Source organism: Borostomias antarcticus (assembly GCF_949987555.1).
Source record: "Borostomias antarcticus genome assembly, chromosome: 22".
Taxonomy (NCBI): domain Eukaryota; kingdom Metazoa; phylum Chordata; class Actinopteri; order Stomiiformes; family Stomiidae; genus Borostomias; species Borostomias antarcticus.
Genome location: NC_140255.1, coordinates 16166000 through 16188077, shown reverse-complemented (window position 1 = coordinate 16188077; position 22078 = coordinate 16166000). Strand labels below are relative to the sequence as shown.

Sequence of the window (22078 nt, the reverse complement as noted above, 5' to 3'; positions counted from 1 at the left end):
TATGGACGACTCAATTTATCCAGATTGTTTATTATACAGTCGCATTGTTTTGTTTGTTTTAAACAACCCGGATCTGTCCTTACATGCTAGATAAATATGGCTGACAAGACACCGAATAAGCAGTCCGAGGCTGCTTTTGCAAAAAGGATAGATCCAACGAGTGAGGAGCTTTCAAGGGAGCAGATACACTTTATCAGACAAGTGGAGCTCGCACAGTGGAAGAAGAAGACGCAGCAACTGAGGGCCCGAAATGTTGCAACGGGACTTGCGATCGGTGCTGTCGTCGCGGGCATTTGTATCCTCGCTTAACACGCTTCACCTTGTGTATGGCACTCGTAGCTACCAGAGTTAATTTATACATTATCTATTGCTTTCAGCTAGTTAGTTAGTTGTTAGCTCATTATGTGTTGACTATATAACGATATCAGATGAGGCTAGTTTTGGCATGGACATTTACGAGAGGTCAACCTTGTGGTTGTCCCAGCAGGTGTATTCCTTAATTACTCTTTACCATTTAGGAATAATTTAGATTTGTATTAGTTTTTATTGTATAATTGTTATTATTTATGTCATTTAGTTAAAAACGAATGAGATAATACTTGCTATTTAGCTATAGGCAATGCACATCCATTCTGTTCCTACTGCCTTGACTTGAGGTCCTACTGTAGATGGTTACACCTTTTATTCAGTGTCCCAGGAGAAGATCATGGACGAGCTGGACGAGGAGGCCAAGGCGAGGAGAGGGCCGACTTCAGGGGCCAACTGAAACTACTGAATGGACTCTGGATCGTACCACCCAGCCCTTCAACTGCACTTAAACCGGAATGGCAATAATGCTGATGTTTCTGGAACTGCATCTTATTCCACAGCTAGCCGCTGTCTCATTTCAGGAGACAGCATTGGACTGTTAAGATGTGGTGGAGAAGGGTTATGTGTGACTGTGTTGCTGACTAAAGTGTCTCTTGTGATTTAACTTGTTTGTCAATTGAATGAATTATCCACTGTTTCAGCAGGCCACACTACATCTCTCTTTACCTTCCACCAAGAACGCACTGGTTCCACTGTGTAGAATAATGATCATGGAAAATCCTTAATCAAAAATCAAACCAACTTTAACATAAAGTCAAACATTCATTCTACCGTGGCCTTGAAATACTTGAAGCATAAATAGAACTGCTCAATTAAAGAAAACGTAAGGATGTCATTATTTATGATGTATCATGTTGTAAAAATGGTAATAAATAAATAAAGAATCTACAATAAATGAATAAATTGAAGGCAATGGAGTCATCTAGAGCAAGTGTAAAACAGTGGATGATGACTGAAGATAAATTATTTTTTTATTATATTTATTGCATGTAAAAATATGATTTGCAAAGAGTAAAACATACAAATAGGACATTGCAAAGAAAAGGCACAGATTCCCCATGGCAGGACAGTAGCTTTGGAAGCAACACAATCATGTACATTCAACATCTTTGATTGCTATCACATTTGTATTTCTTTTTAATATATTATTCATTTGCTGAAATCATGGATGAGTATCATCTATAGAATTATGTGTGCATATATAAAGCAAGTGCTATGGCTTCACAGCTTTCAATTATTCACTACACATCATTCAAAGAAAATAACGTCAGTAAGGCTAATTATATATTTTGCGTGGGAAATTATTTTGTACAAAAGTATAAAGCTTTGATAAGGAGGGGAATACATAATATGAGGCCAAAGCCATTAGACAATTGATTGTTAGAATTTCTCTGCTATGATACAGACCATTGTAATGAGTGCTGCACTTCTATTCCATTGTGAAAAACAGAAAATATATCAATTCTGTAACAGTGTTGTGTAGTAGACCTGACTGAAGTGCAGAAGGTTGCCTGTTGTATGCATACAAGCAATAATTCTTGTTCCATTTGCATAGGAAAACGATTTCATGTTGCCAAAAATAACATTTGATTGTAAACATGTATAAATGTATTATTTAATATATACAAATGTACACTGAGGGTGGAAGCCAGTAGTCTAGACCTATATATGTGTGTACATATCTATATAATAACAAAAAAATATAGGTATGAAATAATTATCATAAATAGTATTTGTGGCTGACTGTGATAATACCTTCATTTAATATGGCATCTACCAACCCAGTAGTTTTGTGCAAGAGGACATTCCTAAAGCTGGGTGTTCATCCTCATTCATGTTGTGTGTAACCTTTCAGTTGTACATTTGACCACATTTAACATCATTTTGATGTCCTCTGAAACAGGATTCTCCAGAGATTGAAAAGGTTGTTCAGGAGGAAGTCGGTTCATGATCACAAGTGCTCCATTATGTCAAATAGATACTAACATTAGAAATCAAAACATATATTAAAGCTGCAATATGTAAGCAGTATTTCAAAAGATTTAAATATGTCTATATTGCTGTGGTAAATTAGGAGGGATACGTGATTGAGCTCTGAAAACCACGTCTTTGTAGACTGCTGTTTGTCTCTGCTACAGCAATTTTGTGTCATGTTGACATCAGAGCATGAAAAAAGCCGTTGCCACGTGGTTTGTTTGTTAATGTCAACTTAAACTGTACCTCTATTTAGCTATAATGTATACAGCTGAAAACACTATCAGAAGAACAATCAAACTTGTGGACTTCCATAGACAACCTCTGGAAGGCAGAGCATATATACAGTCTCACGTGCTGAGACATCAACAGATAGCAGGCAGTCTAATTTTGTGCAAAGAGAGTGTCCAGCAAGAGATCATCAGTGAAGCTGATAGTTGATATTGGCTGTTTCTACCTGTCTGGCTAAGAGGCTGAACCATAGCTGATCACACAAGGTTTATATACAGCCTTGCATAGTAGGTATTTGCACTACATTTAACTGCAAATATCAAGAAGAGCATTGCTTTAACCTTCCTTGTCCACAAGGTTTTGGCCTGGAGGAATTTTGCAGTGACTGATTTTGATGTCCATCCTAGATGGCAGGTTGAAGCCCACGGACCCTGCAGCGACAGGCCCAGAAAAGGAGCTTCCTGGAGTCAGAAACGCTCTTCCTGCTTCAGGGAAGGACAGGCATGATCTCTGCAGTCACATTCCAGATGAGGTAGTCAAGATTTTCGGCACACATGACCGTTGGTTATTACTGTAAGAGACAAAACAAGGAAGTCAAGATGTACAAATGTGATAATGTAATTATGATCATACTGAAGTATACTGATGCGTTAGGGCGTTCTGTGTACACTGTATGTAACATACGTTATTGTACGTTTGCCGGGTAACTCACCATTCTGACGTCGGTGGAAAAGGTCACTGCCTTGCTGGGCTTCTCCTGGGAGCTACTGCTGCTGCCACCCAGGGAGTTCCTCCTTATGATGCCTGCAGCGCAAAACAACACACCCACAGATGACAATGGTAAAGTCATTGTCATCTTTTACACTTGCGCCCTAGGCTCCACCGCGTCTGTCGGCGCAACCGCCAGTGTCCGTCAAAAATCAAGAAATGAACCTCGGTGATTCTCTTAACGTCGGAAGCAGGCGGTGGAGCCGCTGTCATTGATTACAATGAATTAATTTTCTTAAGCGTCTCGATGGTCGATGGTTGACGCTGACGGCTGTGGAGCCAAAGGGGGGTTAGCCGTGAACACTGTGTTATCTCCGTACGCGGAGGTGTTTTTCCTGTACCGTGGAGGGGCAGCACGTCCAGGCGTTGCAGGCTGCTCCTCCGGTGGACGGGGTACCCCCCGGCTTTGGAGAGGCGGTGTCGGCGGCCGGACAGCATGGCGGCCGGGGACACGATGCCCGGGGGCGGGGCTTTGCCCATCCTCTCGTACAGCTCCTCGATCTCATGCTTCTGAGTGGCCTGTAGGGACTGCACCTCCGTCAGGTGTCTGAGCGGATGACAGAGAAACACACCAGGGGGAAGAATGTTTACTGAGCAGAACGTAAACCAAAAACTCAAGGTCTGTTTCAGCTTTGATACAGCATGTGTGCTTTTGGGGAAAATAAAATGGAGGAGGTGACCACTCGCCTCTCCCTCAGATCCTGAAGCTCCTCCCATATCTCCTCGTCCTCGCTCTCCGACTCGTCGCTGCTCACGTAGGCGGAGCTGCGGCTGTAGTTGGTCACCCCCAGGTGGTGCAGGGGGGCGGAGCCATACTGGGGCCCCTCCCACGACTTCCCCTCGCACTCGGCGGCCGTCACAGAGAGGCCGCTGTCCGCCGACGTTCCCGTGATGCTGAAGCTGCAAGCGCGCCCCCGGCTGCCCCTCCTCACTCTGGGCTCCTCTTCCTCCTCCTCTTCCTCTCCCTGCTGCGTCCCAGCCCGGCCCTCCAGGGTGTCCAGGTCCTGCAGGGCCCCGCCGGGGGCCACGGTGAGAGATGTGCCCAGGCTGGCCTCCGACTCCCCCTGCTCCTCTGTGCTGCTCTCTGAAGAGGTGCTGCCAGGGGACTGGGCCCTAGCGGAGGCGCCGCCCGGCGCCGGGATCTCTATGCTGGGCGTCACCTGGAAGCGCCCCACGGTCAGCACAGCAGGCGGGGGCTCTGGCAGGCGGAGGTGTTTAAATTATCAGTATCACCCAATTGCAATCATGTAGAAATAAGTAAGCTTGCAGCTTCTACAGGGTTTAATCAGGTACCGGTAGCCTTCTTCACAGGGTAGTGACATGAAGCTGAATGTCAGGATCTAGCCTACATTCAGTTACAGGGTGATTTATCAGTAGAACAATAGCTGGATGGTTCAGGGTAAATGGACTGCACTTATATAGCACTTTTATCCAAAGCGCTTTACAATTGAAACAAAATGTACAGTATGACCTAAGAATCATAGGGTTCTATCAGGGAAAAATTATATCTCTTGAGATATTGAGCATCAAAGCTTTATGACTATCTGGTTAGTGGTTAGTATGTGTTTTTAAAAATCTAAAAGCGGTATTCTCCGACGCACCTGCCGACATAGTAGGTGTGCAAAAGTTATACACCAACATCCAATTACCAAGTGTATGTCATTAATTCCATTTGGACAAAAAAGTCAAATGTTGCCTCCTTGCATTATGCTAATGAATCGGTTGCTACAGCTACATTAACTGGTTTTGGTGCTGCACCTGGAATTCCAGCAGTTCTGATCACCACCACTAGGTGTCACACTTCACGTGCCTCAAGAGCAGCTGCTCCAGAGCATGGCCACTGGGTCTTGTTGAACAGAGACAGTTTGTTGAGTGTGGGTCTCCAGGGGTGGAAGGAGGAGGAGAGCCCTCTAATTGGTCAGCCCTGGTGGGCAGGGCCCTTACTCATGTCTGACACTCTGCAGTGGAACATTACAGCCAAACCTGTGGTTACGCAACAGCTCCTGATGCATTACTACTAATAGATGATGATAATAAAACCAGTGTTTTGATGATACTGTTATGAAACAGCAAATGTGCTCAAGATAAAACTGGGAGAGCAAATCTAAAGTTAGCTCTGCCCAAGGAGTCATTAGGTCCCATTTAGACTTAATACTACTTACCAAAACTAACTTCCATAAGGCTTCAGAGTGTGTGTGCCAGTGTTAGGGTGTGTTTATGGTGCAAACAAAAATAGTACAGTGAATTTGCTAGCACTCCCTGTCTAGACGTAAATATCTATGGGCCAGTCCACTGCAGCTAAGGAACAGAGCAGAAAGGGAATTAGGAGTCTTACCTGTGCAAATGGAAGGTGGTTTAGTCTTGGGAGAGCAGATTTGCTTAGCTGGCTCCAAATGACTGAACAATGAGAACTATAAAACAACATACATGTTCTCTGTGTCATTTTCACCATGTTTGCACATAAGGCTTGTCAGTTGTTTCATGAACGTATGATATTACTGATCAGATGTAGTATGTTGAAGACTCACTGTGTTCTCTGGGCTGTCTGGAGGGGACAGGCCTGAGGAAGAGCTGGAGCCGTCTGATTGGGCCTGGACAGGATAAGGCGCCGCATAGACCTGCGGAGTGTCCTGTGGTCGGCTGGGCGGACAGAAGGAGCCCGTCGGCCGTGCGGTCGCCTGGTGGTTCCACGGAAGGGTGGAGGTCGTCACGGGGAGAGACATGTTAGGATATGTCCAGCCGGGGGGTCCACTTGGAGGGTAGCCAGACACAGCTCCATCCCTCTGCATGGTGGGTAGACTGTCTGGGCTCTGGTAGACGTTGTGCTGCCCCTGCGTCCCATCCGGGGGGTATGGGACCTCCGCTGGCGCTGTCTGGAAGTGGGGCAGGGAGTAGATGGAGGAGTAACCTGCCTGGGGGGCCATGTGGGGGGGTAGATGGGGGTGGAAACCGGCCATTCCCTGGGAGGCCAGGCTGGTGGCTGGGATGAAGGATTGGGCCATGCTCATCGCCATGGAGATGACGTTGGCCAGGGAGAAGAGGGCCTGGGTGTGTGGGGGCCACATGCCGTGGGGGTGCTGGGCCATGGGGGGGGACAGAGGGCTGCCCACGCCCGGGCTGGTGGTGTCTGCGTAGGGGCTGGAGGAGTCAGGGTAGGGGCTGGAGGAGTCAGAGTAGGGGCTGGGGGAGTCTGCGTAGGGGCCGGGGCCGTCGCCATAGGGGCTGGGGGAGCCCGGCGCCGGGGACGAGGCCAAGGGGAAGTTGGGGTTGCTGGCCACCCGCGTGAGGGGCGGGTGTGTCCCCGACAGCTTGGGGGACCTGGGGCTGACTGGGTAGGGGAACGGGAAGCGTGTGTGGCCCATATAGGAGGGCAGGTGAGGGTAGGGCCGCGGCTGGGGGAGGTGACTCCTCACAGGCTCGGGAGAGTACACCGACGCTAGGTGCTGCTGGTGGGGGTGGGGGTAGGGGTGGTAATGGTGGGGAGACCCTGGAGGAGGAAGAAAATAACTTCAGTGTCTGCAGCTGGTAGCAGCATGTCAGTTGTTCTAACAATTAATTGTTTCAACTTGTGCCACCTGTGCACTGTAAAATAAGATGCACTGTAAAATAAGATGCCCTGTTAACTTAGAAACATACAGTACGTCCATCTGACTTAATTTTTGGTGCTCTCTTGAAATTTACCCATTTTCACTGAGTTTGTTCTACTTTATTTTTCAAACTAGTTTACTGCACTTCTGTCTTCTTCTCACAAAAATAAGTTCCCTTACTGAATTTTCCTCCAAAAGCAAAGTGTCTCCAACTTCGGCATGTGTCCTCATGTAAACTGTTATGTCAGAACACTCTGTACCGTAAAGGAGTGTAAAATGGGCTGGCCTAGAGACGGAGTTATATCACTCTGACTTCAGCTCAGATCCTAGGCTGTCTCCGTACCGTTGCCCACTGCCAAGTGGCGTACGCATGAATGTGCTGTACGAATATTGTTTCCATGGCAATCAGCAAGGTTTCGTGTGACACAAGCACTGTTTATGAGACACCAGGATGATGTCATTACTCAACCGACCAGAGGGTACGCTCTCCTCGGGATTAGACATCAATGGAGCGAGGAAGGTCCTGCTTTGACATTTGAGGAAATCGAAAACATGTGTGTCCATTCACAACTCTTTGCTGTAGTCGTGAAGGCACCACAGTCCTAGACTTCTACCAAGGGCTGTTGATAACTCCTCAGGGAACAGCCGGAGACGCCATACCCCTACCACTGCGTTGATTTGACATTTTACTTCAACAATGGATCTACAGTTATGAACCAAACACGCCTCCCGTCGATGAGGTAAGCCAGCCACTTGCTCTCAATGCAGATGGAAATGTAGGTTTAGCAACATGTTATAAAAGCAGCATGTGGCCGAAGGGTTTGCGAAACCATGTGTGCCGAGTCCAGCAGAGACAACAGAGGATCTTCAGATGGCCAGATCGGCCACCAAGGACTTTGAGAGAAAGGGGGGGGGGGTCTTTATCTGACTTCTGATGTCTTTCCTGCTGGGAAGAGACTTTCTTGAAAGGGGGAATTTGTGAGTGCTGGCAAACAGATGTTGCAGAGCATGGCAGCGCCTTCTGTAGGAAAAGCTTGTGGCTTCACAGTGACAGCATTCACGTCTCCGAGGCAGAACGTACCCTTCAGGTGAGGTAATTACCCAGGAGGCCCTGCAGCGAAGCTGGACACAGACCAGGGCTTTCAGATGCAGGGAGGTGGTCGGCGCCGTTCAAATGCCCTGACAATACTAAGCTCGTGCTATTTTCTGCCTAAAGACTGTAACAGTCTGCTGTGGTGAGCAGTAAACAATGTTACAGTGAGTTCACACAGACCAGAGGGAGGAGAGGGGAGGCTTTTACCTGCGGCGGTGTGGAAAGACTGGGAGCGCAGTAGAGGAGGCCGCACAGGTGAAGTAACGTCTGCACTGAGGAAGTCCTCTGTTGGGCCCCGCGCCGCTGAGCTGGGCCCCGCCATGCTGAAGTCTGTGACGGCACAGACACACAGAAACCAAGTCAAGTCTCAGTCTAGATGGCACAGACACACAGAAACCACATCATGTCTCAGTCTAGACAGCACAGACACACATAAACCACATCATGTCTCAGTCTAGACAGCACAGACACACAGAAACCACATCAAGTCTCAGTCTAGACAGCACAGACACACACACCACATCAAGTCTCAGTCTAGACAGCACAGACACACAGAAACCACATCAAGTCTCAGTCTAGACAGCACAGACACACAGAAACCACATCAAGTCTCAGTCTAGACAGCACAAACACACACACCACATCAAGTCTCAGTCTAGACAGCACAGACACACAGAAACCACATCAAGTCTCAGTCTAGACAGCACAGACACACAGAAACCACATCAAGTCTCAGTCTAGACAGCACAGACACACAGAAACCACATCAAGTCTCAGTCTAGACAGCACAGACATACAGAAACCACATCATGTCTCAGTCTAGACAGCACAGACACACAGAAACCACATCATGTCTCAGTCTAGACAGCACAGACACACAGAAACCACATCATGTCTCAGTCTAGACAGCACAGACACACAGAAACCACATCATGTCTCAGTCTAGACAGCACAGACACACATAAACCACATCAAGTCTCAGTCTAGACAGCACAGACACACACACCACATCAAGTCTGTCTTGGCAGCACAGACGCACAGACATCAAGTCAAATCTCAGTCTACACAGCACAGACACACAGAAACCACGTCAAGTCTCAGTCTAGATGGCACAGACACACACACACACACCAAGTCTCAGTCTAGACATACAAGCATGCACAGAACAACATGCAGAGATGGAACAAACAGAAACAAAAATATGTGCATGTCTGTAGCATTAAACATACCAAAGAACAAAGGCCAATTGCAGCACCAGCAAAGTTCCAGCAACACAATTGCCATGCGGAAGTTGATGTCACATACAGTATAACATAATCTGTGTTCAGTGACCAATCAGTGATCCACTTTTCAAGTATTGCTAAGCGAGCCCTGCACAAGAGCAGTCAGTAGCATATCTGGCACACAAGGTGCGATTTACTTGGACTTTCTTCCACGTCAATTCTCACTTCACTGAGGTCTTTATTACACAAATTACATTTATTTACCTAAAGTGAAAGTTCTTAATTTAGTCCCGACTATACAGTCCCATGTAGTGAAGAGCATAGAGGTGATGTGTTGTGACTGTTTCTTACCAGGCAGAGAGGAGGAGGAATTTGCCCGAGCTAGGCTGTGACTGTGGAGATTAGGCTGTAAGAGAAGACACAATTAGAGTTTGAAAAACCTAGAGCGGTAGGGAGAGGAGGTAGATGTGTAGATAGAGGGCTAGGGAGAGAAGGGGTAGGGAGAGGGTGTTGTTGGTAAGGAGAGGCATGGGTAGGGAGGGGGGGATAGAGGGTAGGGAGATGGGGGTTAGGGGTGAGGAGAGGGTAGTTAGGGAGAGGGGGGTTATTAGAGGTTATGTTAGAGGTAATTACTGGTCTCCCGTCCCACATAAAACAACACATTGTTCTACTCTTCATTATTCATGGCCATTTTAGATCATTTTACTGGAGAGTGTTCCACAGAGTGGGAGGTCCTGGCAGAGCAATCTCTCCCCCATTGGCCATCTTCATCAGTGAACCATCGGTTCACACCAACGGTCTGATGCCTGGACCATCTCTGAACCTAACTGTCTGACCTCTGGACCATCAATGAACCTAACACTCTGACCACTGTACCGTCTCTGAACCTAACACTCTGACCACCGGACCATCTCTGAACCTAACACTCTGACCTCTGGACCATCTCTGAACCTAACAGTATGACCACTGGACTATCTCTGAACCTAACTGGACCATCTATGAACATAACTGGACCATCTCTGAATCCATCTCTGAACCTAACACTAACCTAATCTAACATCCTCTCAGACAGCCTGGCTTGGTGTTGCAATCCTGATCACGTGAGCTCACATTCTGTTTCTCTCCACAGATCAGGCTCAGATCAGGCGTGACCCTGTGGAGAAGCTGCTCACCTGAGAGGCGGACAGTGAGCTGACCCCGTGGAGGGCCGGCCGGGCGGTGCCGTGTCCGCCCACGTGGACCGCAGGCTCCTTCCTCATCAGAGCCTCTGCCCGCTTGATGATGTCACCCATGCGGTGGATGAAGCCTTCCTTCTCTGACGGCAGAATAAACTCACTGTGTACCTGGGAAGACAAACACATGAACTGTAACCTGGGAAAACAAACACACACAAAACACACACATTTACACACATACAGTACACCCTGTAACCTTGATGTTTTTGATATTTTTCTTTGGGTTTGTCCATCCATCATCCATCCATCCATCCATCCATCCATCATCCATCCATCCATGAGCCACGCCACGGGGACCAACCAAGTGCTTCTGTCCGTCTTCATCAGGATCGGACAGCGTTAGCTTCTGACCTTCTGCCTGTTTTTCGTATAGGCTTCTTTTGGGGGGAAACTCTTGCGAACACGGGGAGAACATGCAAACTACTCAGAAAAGCCCAGGTAATGGGCCTACTGTGGTTTTAAGCCTGATACACATCTATTCCACCACCACTGACAAAAGGACTGAGTTTGATAACTTCTTGCTGTGCAACATTCATAGTATGGTAACTGGTAGAGAGGCGTTAGTGCTGTGAGTTCTGGTCGGGGTGTAATAACTGTTCCTGTCAGCGTGTTTTAATTCAGCCCGGTTTCTGCTGCAGCCTAACAACAACCGGCCTTCTTACAAGGCCGGCCGCCTCCAGTGCCAAGACTGGATAAACAAAAGGCCACTGTATGTTTTCAGTTAAACAGCACAGACGTAAACAGCACGCTCTGTGAACAAAACGTGCTACACCAACAGCAGCAACAGCACTCAACACGTCACTCCTGCCTCACGCTGGATCTGTGTATTCCTCTGCCAAAGACGCCGAGTTTGTACAGAAGCTGAAAGGAGGTGCGTGAGTGTAAACTGCTTATCTGCTTCACTGACTTCCCAATAAATGTGTGTTCTGCTGGGTGAGATAGGAGTATCTGGCATGAAGATAAGCTGATTGGCCTCTAGCGTTTCATTTCTGTAAGTCAGTATGTTCTGTGTCAACACTGATCATTCCCGGAGACATGTTTTACAGTGTTTGACTTTGACAATGTCATTCTGACTGAATTAAATAAATAACTAAATTACTGTAAATTAAACTGGATTCCACTCTTCCATGAATGAAAAATCCCCAGAACAGAACCAAGAACCAATATGTGGTACAATACAGGTCAGTGTAACAGGTTAGGTAGAAGTGATCTACCATGACAGCAGCGATGTCCTCTGGGTTGTCTCCATCCAGGTCAAACTTGAAGGTCACCATCTTGTCATTGTGAGTCTGCAGCTGGCACTCCACCACGCGGTCCGCCAGGTCGGACAGCTGCAGGGACAGCATCCATGAAGACAAGACAAAACACCCTGTGTGTGTGTGTGTGTGTGTGTGTGTTTGTGTGTGTTTGTGTGTGTGTGTGTGTGTGTGTGTGTGTGTGTGTGTGTGTGTGTGTGTGTGCATGTGTGTGTGCATGTGTGTGTGTTTGTGCGTGCGTGTGTTACACAAACCTTCTCTAACTCTGCAAATTATATGGGAATGACAATGAGATGTTTAGATAGAAGACTTTATTTATTCATGGAACAACATACTGATATCAGGGCCCTGTACTACGAAGATAGTTCAACAAATCCAGGATAACTTTTCGCTAGCTCGCTTGAGCAAACCAAACAACCACAATCACGGATAAACGGTACTACGACGGTGGCTATCAACTCGCCTACCCAGCTGGTCCAATCTAGCTATGAGCGTGTTCATGGTAAAAGGGGAGGTATTTGCACGAAATGACCAATCACAACCTTAGTATGGGTATTTGGACACGGCCATGCTCCAAGCTCCGTCCACCGCATTTTACACAAGAGGATAAATATTATAGAAATATGAACTATATTATCCAGGCGCAACACAGTCGCTGCTGTCAAAGGCAGGAAGTATAGGAAGTTGATAAAATTATGCCTGTGAATGTGTTTTATCAATATTCTACATCCTATCTCTATACTGTAATTGGGTCATATAATTTTATGTTGTGTAAAGCAATAGTATCCTATGCCTAGGCTATATCTTATTCTTTCAGCTGCAACCCTGTGAGCCTTGCAAGGGACGCTTAAATAAAACAACATGTACAGTAATTCAGTGGCAGAGTACAGGAAAAATACACTGTATGTAATGAATCCTAAATGTAAAGATGTGTTGTACCCCAGTGATGCGCAGTCTCGAACGCGCCCTCTTCCTAAACAGCTTTCCAGACATGCGCCGGGCGGCCGACTTCACGCTCCTCTCTGATAGGCCCTCGTAGCCGTCACTCAAACCAGAGGTCACGTCAGAGGCATAGCTGTGAAGATGGAGGTGTGACAAAACCTGCGTCAGGGGCAGTAAAACTGCTGTAGAATTTGTGTTGTTATACTGTATTAGAGTTAATACATGAACTATGCCATGGTGCTTTCGAGAAGGACATGAAAATCAGCCAAAACAGAGTCCCTCTACATTAAAACATCAGTAGCCAAACTGGCAGAAATGCATATACTGTACTGTACAGTCACAGAAAGGAAACAACATATCCACATGATCTACGGAGGTCAGTATTTATATAAACGAATAGCTGTATGAGTCCCAGAGGCTTAACACGCAGTACATTTAGAAAGAGCTGTGGCTCGAGTTAATTGAGTCTTTGAGACTTTTAGTGCCTCGGTCACTGATTCATTTAACCACCTCACCTTCAGGACCAACAAACATTTACAGGCCATCTACCAGTTAGCAGCTCCCAATGTGCTTCCAAATCCTTCTTTATAATGTGTACTTTTAGGTCACTTTGGGTCAAAATAAAACTAGAGAAAATAGGAATAGGGAAAATAGAAATGAGACTAAAAGCTACAGTTTACATGTCTGTTTGTGTCTGTCTGTCCCAGTATAAGATCTCTAACTACAGGCTCCTCTAAATAGAGTCTGTTGAAGGTGTTTGTTATGAAACGTGAGCTTCTCTCAACAGGAACAGCCCACCCCCACAACGAGGCCACCCTTCCCTGCAGAGAGTACAGCCGTTCCCTCAACACAGCCTCCTGAACATCTGATACTGAAGTAAAACATCAACCTCATAGTCTATTGCGCTACAATACATATCACTGTACGATGTGTTGCATGGCTTTACTTAAGAAAAGTGAGAAAACCCGTTGCCTGAGGAAAATTAAATAAAGGAACTTATTTTTGTGAGAAGAATTTTCGCAGGAACACAGATGACTAAGTTCAGTAAACTAATCTGAAATGTGTTTAAGAACAAAAAGTAGAACAAACTCAGTCAAAATGGGTAGTGTCAACAAAGCACCAAAAATTAACGTATGTTTCTAAGTTAACAAAGCATCATATTTTACAGTGTACACCAAAGAGTCTGGTGTACACCAAAGACTCCCATCACCTATTGTTGCAGCCTCACAAAGATAGCATATGAAAAGTAGATAAATGTGTAGAGAGGAAGAGTTTACAGGCTGAAGAGTTTTACCTGTCCACAGGAGAGTTGAAACCACTCGGAGGTCCAGAATGACTGCCATGTGATGTGCTACTAGACACCGCAATGCTCTGCAAATGAGAGTTAAGACATAGCAACAACAATTTAGCCTTGAGCTTTAAAAATCTCCTATTATGCTCCTTTTCAAAAATATAGATCTCTAGACCTTTTTCAGTTAGCTTTGTATTTGCCACGAACGTTCGCCAACATAAGCGAACGGCCTGAGAAGGTAGTTTGCGGTGAACAAAAATAGAAGCTGGACTGAGGTAAATGTATGATTGAATGAATGAATGAATTGAGCACTGGAGGCCTTTTTACTTCTAATTGACGCTAAATTAGGTAGTACAAACGGGACTACATCTAAAATATGTCATCCAGAAAATCATTGTTGATCAATCACAGCCAAAGGGCTCTCCATTCAAATTTAACCGTTCAAAGAAAACATGTTTGCCAGGAACATTCGCCTCTGTTCGCTGAATCTGAACGCATCCCAGGAAAATCTGAACAGCTTGTTCGATTACGTTTTCAGAATTTGTCTGCCAAGAAAAAAAAGACTGGGTTGTCTTATTTCAAAATTTGTGTGTTAGTAGGCCCATCAGAAACCCAAATGTACTGTATGTGCACAAGCACTGAAAACGTTTTTCACTGCCCCTTTAATGGCCGTTAGTCACGCCATGTCACACTGACATTTCAACAGCCAACTCATTAACCGGTTATCGTGTTCGGCCGAGCCACTCACCGAGGGGAAGCGGAGCGCTGGTATGGGGAGGCTGTGGGCGGGGGGCAGGTGGGCGTGCAGGGTGTCGGTGGGGGTCAGAGGGACCTCAGGGCTGACCGCCTCCAGAGGATCTTGCAGCCCAGAGGAGCTGAGATACCCGTCCGTCTCACAGTCAGCTGTGGCAACAAAGGACAAAAAGAGCTGTTAACATGTGACCGGCCACAGCCTGACTGACATACACAAACACAAACACACACACACACACACACATACTGACCTGAGGATGGCTCAGTGGATCAACAACGGGGTGACAACACAATTACAAATAAAAGTGAGAAAATCAGCTTCATGCATTTAGATAAGAATCATTGGAATTATTGCTGGTTGGTTAACACACACACACACACACACACACACACACAGAGACAGACACACACACACACACACACACATACATACATACATACATACATACATACATACATACATACATACATACATACATACATACATACATACATACATACATACATACACTGATGAGACAGTCAGGAACTGAATAATTAAATTATCCTAAGTCTCACATTTCACAGTTGGCCTCCTCACATTTTCCAAACAGAGCTATTCATTCCTCAATAGTATTCTTCATGAAACCAACAATATTTTATATTTACTGTAGTAAACTGTACATTGTGAGTTCTCCAGATAGCTGGACCTGTTTGACCTGGCCATGTGACATAATGAGTGTCAGTGAGTTACTGTAGTGGGCTCACAGTTAGCAAAGGAGCAGCTGGTGTGTCAGTGAGTTACGGTAGAGAGTTATGGTAGTGAGTTACTGTAGTAAGTTACTGTAGAGAGCAATGGTAGTGAGTTACTGTAGTGAGTTATGGTAGTGAGCTACTGTAGTGAGTTACGGTAGTGAGTTACTGTAGTGAGTTACTGTAGTGAGTTACTGTAGTGAGCAATGGTAGTGAGTTACTGTAGTGAGTTACTGTAGTGAGTTATGGTAGTGAGTTACTGTAGTGAGTTACGGTAGTGAGTTGCAGTAGTGAGTTACGGTAGTGAGTTATGGTAGGAAGTTACTGTAGTGAGCTACTTTTGTGAGTTACAGTAGTGGGTTATGGTAGTGAGTTACCGTAGTGAGCTACTATAGTGAGTTACTCAAGCGAGTTGCTGTAGTGAGTTAATTATGGTAGTGAGTTACTGTAGTGAGTTAAGGTAGTGAGTTACTGTACAGTACTGTAGTGAGTTGAGGTAGTGAGTTACTAGTGAGTTCCTGTCATGAGTTACTGTAGTGAGTTCCTGTTGTGAGTTACTGTGGTGAGTTACTGTCATGGGCTCACAGTTAGCGGAGGAGCAGCTGTTGTGTCTGATGTGGAAGTGTTGATGCTGGTCGGCCTCCGGTTCCTCCGGCTCTGCGGGGAAGCTGGCGTTGATGCCTGAGTCTACAGAGCTGTTGATGAGGGACGGGGCTGGGCTGACGGGGCTCTCTGCTGCCGCCGCATTGACCTTAGGGGAGGGTGGCGGTTCGACGGCCTCCTCCTCCGCGGCCTCCTCCTCCTCCTGCTTCCTCTTCTTCTTCTGCTCCTCCGCCTGGCGCCGCCGCTTCTCCCTCTGCCGCTTGATGGCCGTCACCCGGTCCCGGATGGCCTTGGCCACCAGCTTGAAATCCACCTCGCACACGAAGCCCAGCACCACCTGGGTACGGGTACAGTCACACCGTCAGAGTACAACAATGGGATAAATGGTGATGGACGAGTGACTGATGACTGATGGACGAGTCTGGGTTTGGCGAATGCCCCGGAGAACGTTACCTGCCTGACTGCATTGTGCCAATTGTAAAGTTTGGTTTGGCCTTGGCCCCTTAGTTCCAGTGAAGGGAAATGTTAATGCTTCAGCTAACCAAGACATTTTGGACAATTCTATGCTTCCAACTTTGTGGGAACAGTTTGGAGAAGGCCCTTTTCTGTTCCAGCTTGACTGTGCCCCAGTGCACAAAGCAAAGTCCCATAAAGGCATGGTTGGGTGCGGTTGGTGTGGAAGAAGCTCTGACCTCAACTCCATCAAACACCTTTGGGATCAACTAGAAGGGAGATTGTCTTCCCAGAAGAGTAGAAGCTGTTATAGCTGCAAAGGGGGGACCAACTCTATATTAATGCCTATGAATTTAGAATGGGATGTCATAAAAACTCCTGTAGGTGTAATGTGTAGGTGTCCCAAAACGTTTGTCCATATACAGTAGTGTACCGCTATGCTGCACTTATAGGACTTACATAAGATCACAATCAAGATCACAGTCATGTTACTTTCTGTATTTACTTTGTGGATAATCGACATGTACTGACTGACTGCTGAGCCTGGGGATGGAGGAAGTCTGACCAGCTAGGACATGGTGTTCCATTCTGAGGGAGGACAAGGTGAGGACGTAGGCCCGGTCGCCCCGCTCTAATCCCCCTCTCAACACCCTGGCAGGTTACTGGAGATAACCCAGACAAGACGTCCCGATAGCGACGCTGTCAATTTTCTGGCGATGAAAACGCAGGAGGGACAGGTAGAGGAGCTGCGGTGCGGCGGTCTCATTAAAAGTCACCTCTGCCAAAGCGGGCTGGAGGTCACAGGGAGCTGTTATGTAACGCTGGCCGAGAGCCGTCGCGTTATTAAAGTGCGAGACCTCCACTTCCTCCTCCTGAGCCACGGTCTCACGTTTCTAACCGCTGATAATTAAATGTCGCTCACCGCCTCCAAGCTGCTCCGCCATCGTGTACTGTATGTGGCGAAGCGGCGTCGGCGGTTCTACTACAGTACTTGACCATGCGGTATGTTCTTTAAAAGTGCCTGCACACTGCCCCAACCAACACCAACGTTGGATCAATGTACCATACTGCTTGGTGACTGTTGACGTCGGTTGGATGGATTTTGCAGCTGAATTTTAAACTTCCAACATTCTAACAACAACTGCCGACTTTAGAATGTTGGGTGTTGGGAGTTGATTGGCGTTGGGCGGGGCCGTGTGCAGACACCTTAATCTGTAGGAGTATGAGTATGCTTGTCTTGACTCGTTACCATAAGATCTGTAGCAGATACACAACAATGAGAAGAGGCCTTTTTAACCTCCTCCATGGTCAAGCCTGTGTCTATAAACCTACCATCTCCTGGGCCACCTCCTCGGGGACGTCCTTGTAGAGCTCAAACAGGAACTCGATGGCGTTGTTGTCCTTGTACTTCCCGTGGAGCTTCTTGGTGTCATCCATGCGCAGCCACAGCTTCAGGCCCGACTTCACCGTGTCGTCCTCCTCTGCCAGCTCCACGTGCACGCCGTTGTTCTCCTGGAAGAAGGTGTGCTCCAGCAGGTCCTGGATGGTGTACCTGGACAGAGAGGAGCTGGGTACTTATGTTTGTGTGCTTGGTAAAAAGGTTTGAGCTTTCAGGCTGTGGGCACTGTCAGATGTGTTGCATGACTTAAAAAAAGTGAGGAAATCCATTGCCTTGGGAAAATTACGTAAAGGAACTTAACAAAGATGACTAAGTCCAGTAAACTAATTTGAAATGTGTTTAAGAACAAAAAGTAGAAGAAACTAAGTCAAAATGTGTACTGTCAACAGAGCACCAAACATTAACATTACATTTTAATGAAAATGTGATTATATCTCTGCGGGCCAGTACCTTTCATCTTTATCCATCCGAATGCATCCTTCTATGATCTCTTTGAGCTCAGGAACTTTGACTTTGAAGAAGCTGTCTGGTTTCATCCCCTGTAACCCAAAAAAAACAAATCGATTTTAGCTGCTTTTATTGGAGCAGTTATCTATAACTGAGTCATTAACCCAAACTATTAGGACTGTCTTATCTGCACTGCTTGTTCATCAACACGTCAGAAGATCAAACTACAGGGCGGCAGTCTCTCAAAGGACATCTCATAGACACCTGGGAGTGTGTAGTGTGTCAACTATGGTCAACTCTGACACACTCCTCACAGATATGTTTCTACTGAAACCAGCAGCCCTGTTCAGCAGCTGTGTGTGTGTGTGTGTGTGTGTGTGTGTGTGTGTGTGTGTGTGTGTGTGTGTGTGTGTGTGTGTGTGTGTGTGTGCGTGTGTGCGTGTGTATGTGTGCGTGTATGTGTGTGAGGGAAGGTGCCTCTCTGGCCACCAGCCTGCATGATCCTGGCCTCTGCCTTCATATAAACACAGGGGGGGACAGTGAGGGGGCAGGACACACGGAACGGAAAAAAACAGAGACACTCTCCTCTTCTCTCCTCACTCTCTCTCGTCCTCTTTTCCCTATAGAGTGTTTGTTATCGTTGGTAAATAGAAAAATGAAATGCACATTTAAAAGAGGTGAGTGTTACAGTGAGCTGTGCTGGACTATTTAACTGATCTCACATAAAGCTCCTTCATCTGTCAGAACACTCAGTTCAGAGCTCCCTACTAAGAGTTCCACTTCAAAGAGCCATAATCTACGTCATCTGGCCCGAAATAAGCAGCACGCCGTGTTCTGTACATGTACTGTACACCACTACTGTACACCACTAGCACTGACACCAAAATGTCGGAATGGAAAGAGCTAGGACACTGTTTTGCTTCTTTTTTTTTTAAATGGTTGATATTTCATCTTGGTAGGTACAGTAGGTTAAGCCAAGGGATAGAGCTGAGATGCTGGATGGAAGCAGCGATTCTATCTGAGGCTGTGATTCTTCTGATTTCACCCCTGGTGACAGGATAATGAACCGTTCCCTGGAGTAATAATACCAAGTGAGTGGGATCACTGTGTAGGTGTGTCAACTGTGCATAAACACCACTGTTTTACCTTCAGAACAAACACTGCATCGTGAAACTTCAAGACATTTGAGAATCTTTGTTTTGAATGTAAAGGTCAAAGGTTAACCCTTTTCTCAACGTCACAAACAAGAGTAATTACAGTGTTGGTTTGGTTATCCCCTGAACGACAGAGTAATTACAGTGTTGGTTATCACCTGAATGACAGAGTAATTACAGTGTTGGTTATCACCTGAATGACAGAGTACAGTAATTACAGTGTTGGTTATCACCTGAACGACAGAGTGGCCTGTAAGCAGCAAGGAGATGTACTGCTGTTTACCTGCACTGTCGTCATGTCTAGGTTTAAATCTCTAGTTGTGAATATAATAGCTGATTATGTTGGAGACACCTAAAGACTGTGATTGCAAGACCAAGTTAAGGCCCCCAGAAAGTCCTAACTACTACACTCCTCTAGCTGTTAATGGAACGGTCCTAACACATTATGTAAAAGCAACCAGCAGTGTTTTTTTGGGTTGTGATACGTCACTTTATAAACACATAATTCTACCATCGCCTGCCCATGCAGAGCCAGCATGCTCTCCTCTACAGTCCATATAAAGAGAACACAGCTCTCAATGTGGCACCGCCCGTCTCTCCCTGGGGTCTCTCCCTGGGATTGACTGGGCTGCTTTATGGAGTAATAATCTGTGTGGACCCTGGGCTGGGCCTGCCGTGACAGCCGCGGTGGATTTCTTTTGATAAGGCGTTTCGGCGAAATGAATCAACTTCAGCAATCAAGTGAATGTAAATGTACTCTTGGCTTCAAACCAGCCGACAGAGATGTGTATCGGAGCTGGAAGTCAAGATGTCTTTTATACCTGAGTACACTGTGTCTGTTTACAAAATACATAAACTGGTATTAAGGTTAATAGTAAACAGAAATTAGTTCAAAATAAGAGTGAATTAGAGGTAAATTTAGAAGGACGTTTACAAAATGTCCGTATAAGCAGGTCCTCTCTCCAGCCTGAGCCCTGTTAAAGAGCCCCATGGCTGGAACATGGAGATCTTCCAACAGACCTCCAGCTTACAGACAGGATATTTGAAGGGGCAGACGGAGCTACAGTAGCAATCAGTTGATAGTAGGTCATGATAGCAGACCTCTGTAGGAGAGGTAAGGTTATACAGAAAGGTAATGAAGATGGAAATTGTAATTAACAAAATGGAGCTGTAATTTCACTTGGGGGGCCCAATCTCCTCGTCAAGGTCTAGCTTTCAGACATCCTGGACACTCAAGCCATCCAGATGTCCCTTTGTTCTCCTATATTATGTAAGAGGTGGAGGAAGGCAGACATATGTGGACCATTACATTAAACCTTACAGGCTCCCCCCAGAACTTACGCTGGTGACTTTGCGGTAGATCTGGGCTGCATTCTGGCACTCAGAATACGGGTACTCGGAGGTGGCCATCTCCAGGATGCACATTCCGAAGGCGTAGACGTCGACGGCCTCGTCATACTTCTCCTCGTACATCTCCGGGGCCATGAACTCAGGCGTCCCTGTCACACAGACGGAGGAAGGGACAAGTAAAGATCAAGCACAAAGGAGACAGCTAAGCAGCATCGGCTGCTGCACTGGCGAACCACACACTCACCAAGGGCATGGCCAACCCTAGTGTATTATATTATAGTTATATAATATAATATTGATATATTATAGAAGAGAGCACAAACACGCATACACTTCAACAGCATGTATACTTATATATTTAAAAAGTAAACTATTAGCTCCAAAGAGGTAATGACACAGGAAGGAGTCGGCCTACTGTTACGTTGACATCTAATGTCTCAAATTAACTGATTAACTACATTGTAATAACTTGCATTATACAATACTGTGGGACTGAGGTTTTTACTTTTTTTGAGGTTTTAAATAAGCTGTAACTTTAATAGATAAGGGTAGCCCGACATCTGGCCAATGGCACAGTAATGTAGACAAAAGGTTAAAATAAACTAAATCAAATCAAACTACAGGGCGGCAGTCTCTCAAAGGACATCTCATAGACACCTGGGAGTGTGTAGTGTGTCAACTATGGTCAACTCTGACACACTCCTCACACTCCTCAGGTTTCTACTGAAACCAGCATCCCTGTTCAGCAGATGTGTGTGTGTGTGTGTGTGTGTGTGTGTGTGTGTGTGTGTGTGTGTGTGTGTGTGTGTGTGTGTGTGTGTGTGTGTGTGTGTGTGTGTGTGTGTGTGTGTGTGTGCGTGCGTGCATGTGTGAGGGAAGGCGAGGGAAGGTGCCTCTCTGGGCACCAGCCTGCATGATCCTAATATGTCAGTTTTTTGCACAATATGTAACAATACTTCCCCAGTACCGACAGACCGGACAAAATCTACATCAGTAAATCCAGATGACACCAGATGGTACAACCTGTACCAACATCACACTCACCAGATGGTACAACCCGTATTAACATCACACTCACCAGACAGTGCAACCCGTATCAACATCACACTCACCAGATGGTACAACCCGTATTAACATCACACTCACCAGACGGGTACAACCTGTACCAACATCACACTCACCAGATGGTACAACCCGTATTAACATCACAATCACCAG

The 22078-nt window shown here is 46.2% G+C and overlaps 2 protein-coding genes across 2 annotated transcripts in view; one reads left to right on the top strand and one right to left on the bottom strand.

Moving 5' to 3' along the window:
• Positions 1-96: 96 nt before the first annotated feature.
• On the top strand, positions 97-1248 carry coa3a (cytochrome C oxidase assembly factor 3a; the record flags this gene model as incomplete). Its single annotated transcript, XM_084456446.1, has 2 exons — positions 97-295; positions 669-1248. The coding sequence occupies 2 exons, from the start codon at positions 97-99 to the stop codon at positions 764-766; spliced, it is 297 nt and encodes a 98-aa protein (XP_084312572.1). The 3' UTR covers positions 767-1248.
• A 1793-nt stretch (positions 1249-3041) lies between these two features.
• Positions 3042-22078, bottom strand: part of wnk4a (WNK lysine deficient protein kinase 4a) — a gene marked incomplete at both ends in the record, with an annotated part of 37469 nt that continues 18432 nt past the window's right edge. Inside the window, 16 exons of the mRNA XM_084456133.1 lie at positions 3042-3056; positions 3287-3378; positions 3684-3889; positions 4030-4538; positions 5871-6829; positions 8230-8352; positions 9597-9651; positions 10418-10588; positions 11695-11811; positions 12676-12811; positions 13973-14049; positions 14718-14872; positions 16040-16394; positions 17843-18062; positions 18360-18448; positions 20852-21009. Of these exons, the coding sequence (XP_084312259.1) occupies positions 3042-3056; positions 3287-3378; positions 3684-3889; positions 4030-4538; positions 5871-6829; positions 8230-8352; positions 9597-9651; positions 10418-10588; positions 11695-11811; positions 12676-12811; positions 13973-14049; positions 14718-14872; positions 16040-16394; positions 17843-18062; positions 18360-18448; positions 20852-21009 (3437 nt within the window). The remainder of the gene's footprint in view (positions 3057-3286; positions 3379-3683; positions 3890-4029; positions 4539-5870; positions 6830-8229; positions 8353-9596; positions 9652-10417; positions 10589-11694; positions 11812-12675; positions 12812-13972; positions 14050-14717; positions 14873-16039; positions 16395-17842; positions 18063-18359; positions 18449-20851; positions 21010-22078) is intronic.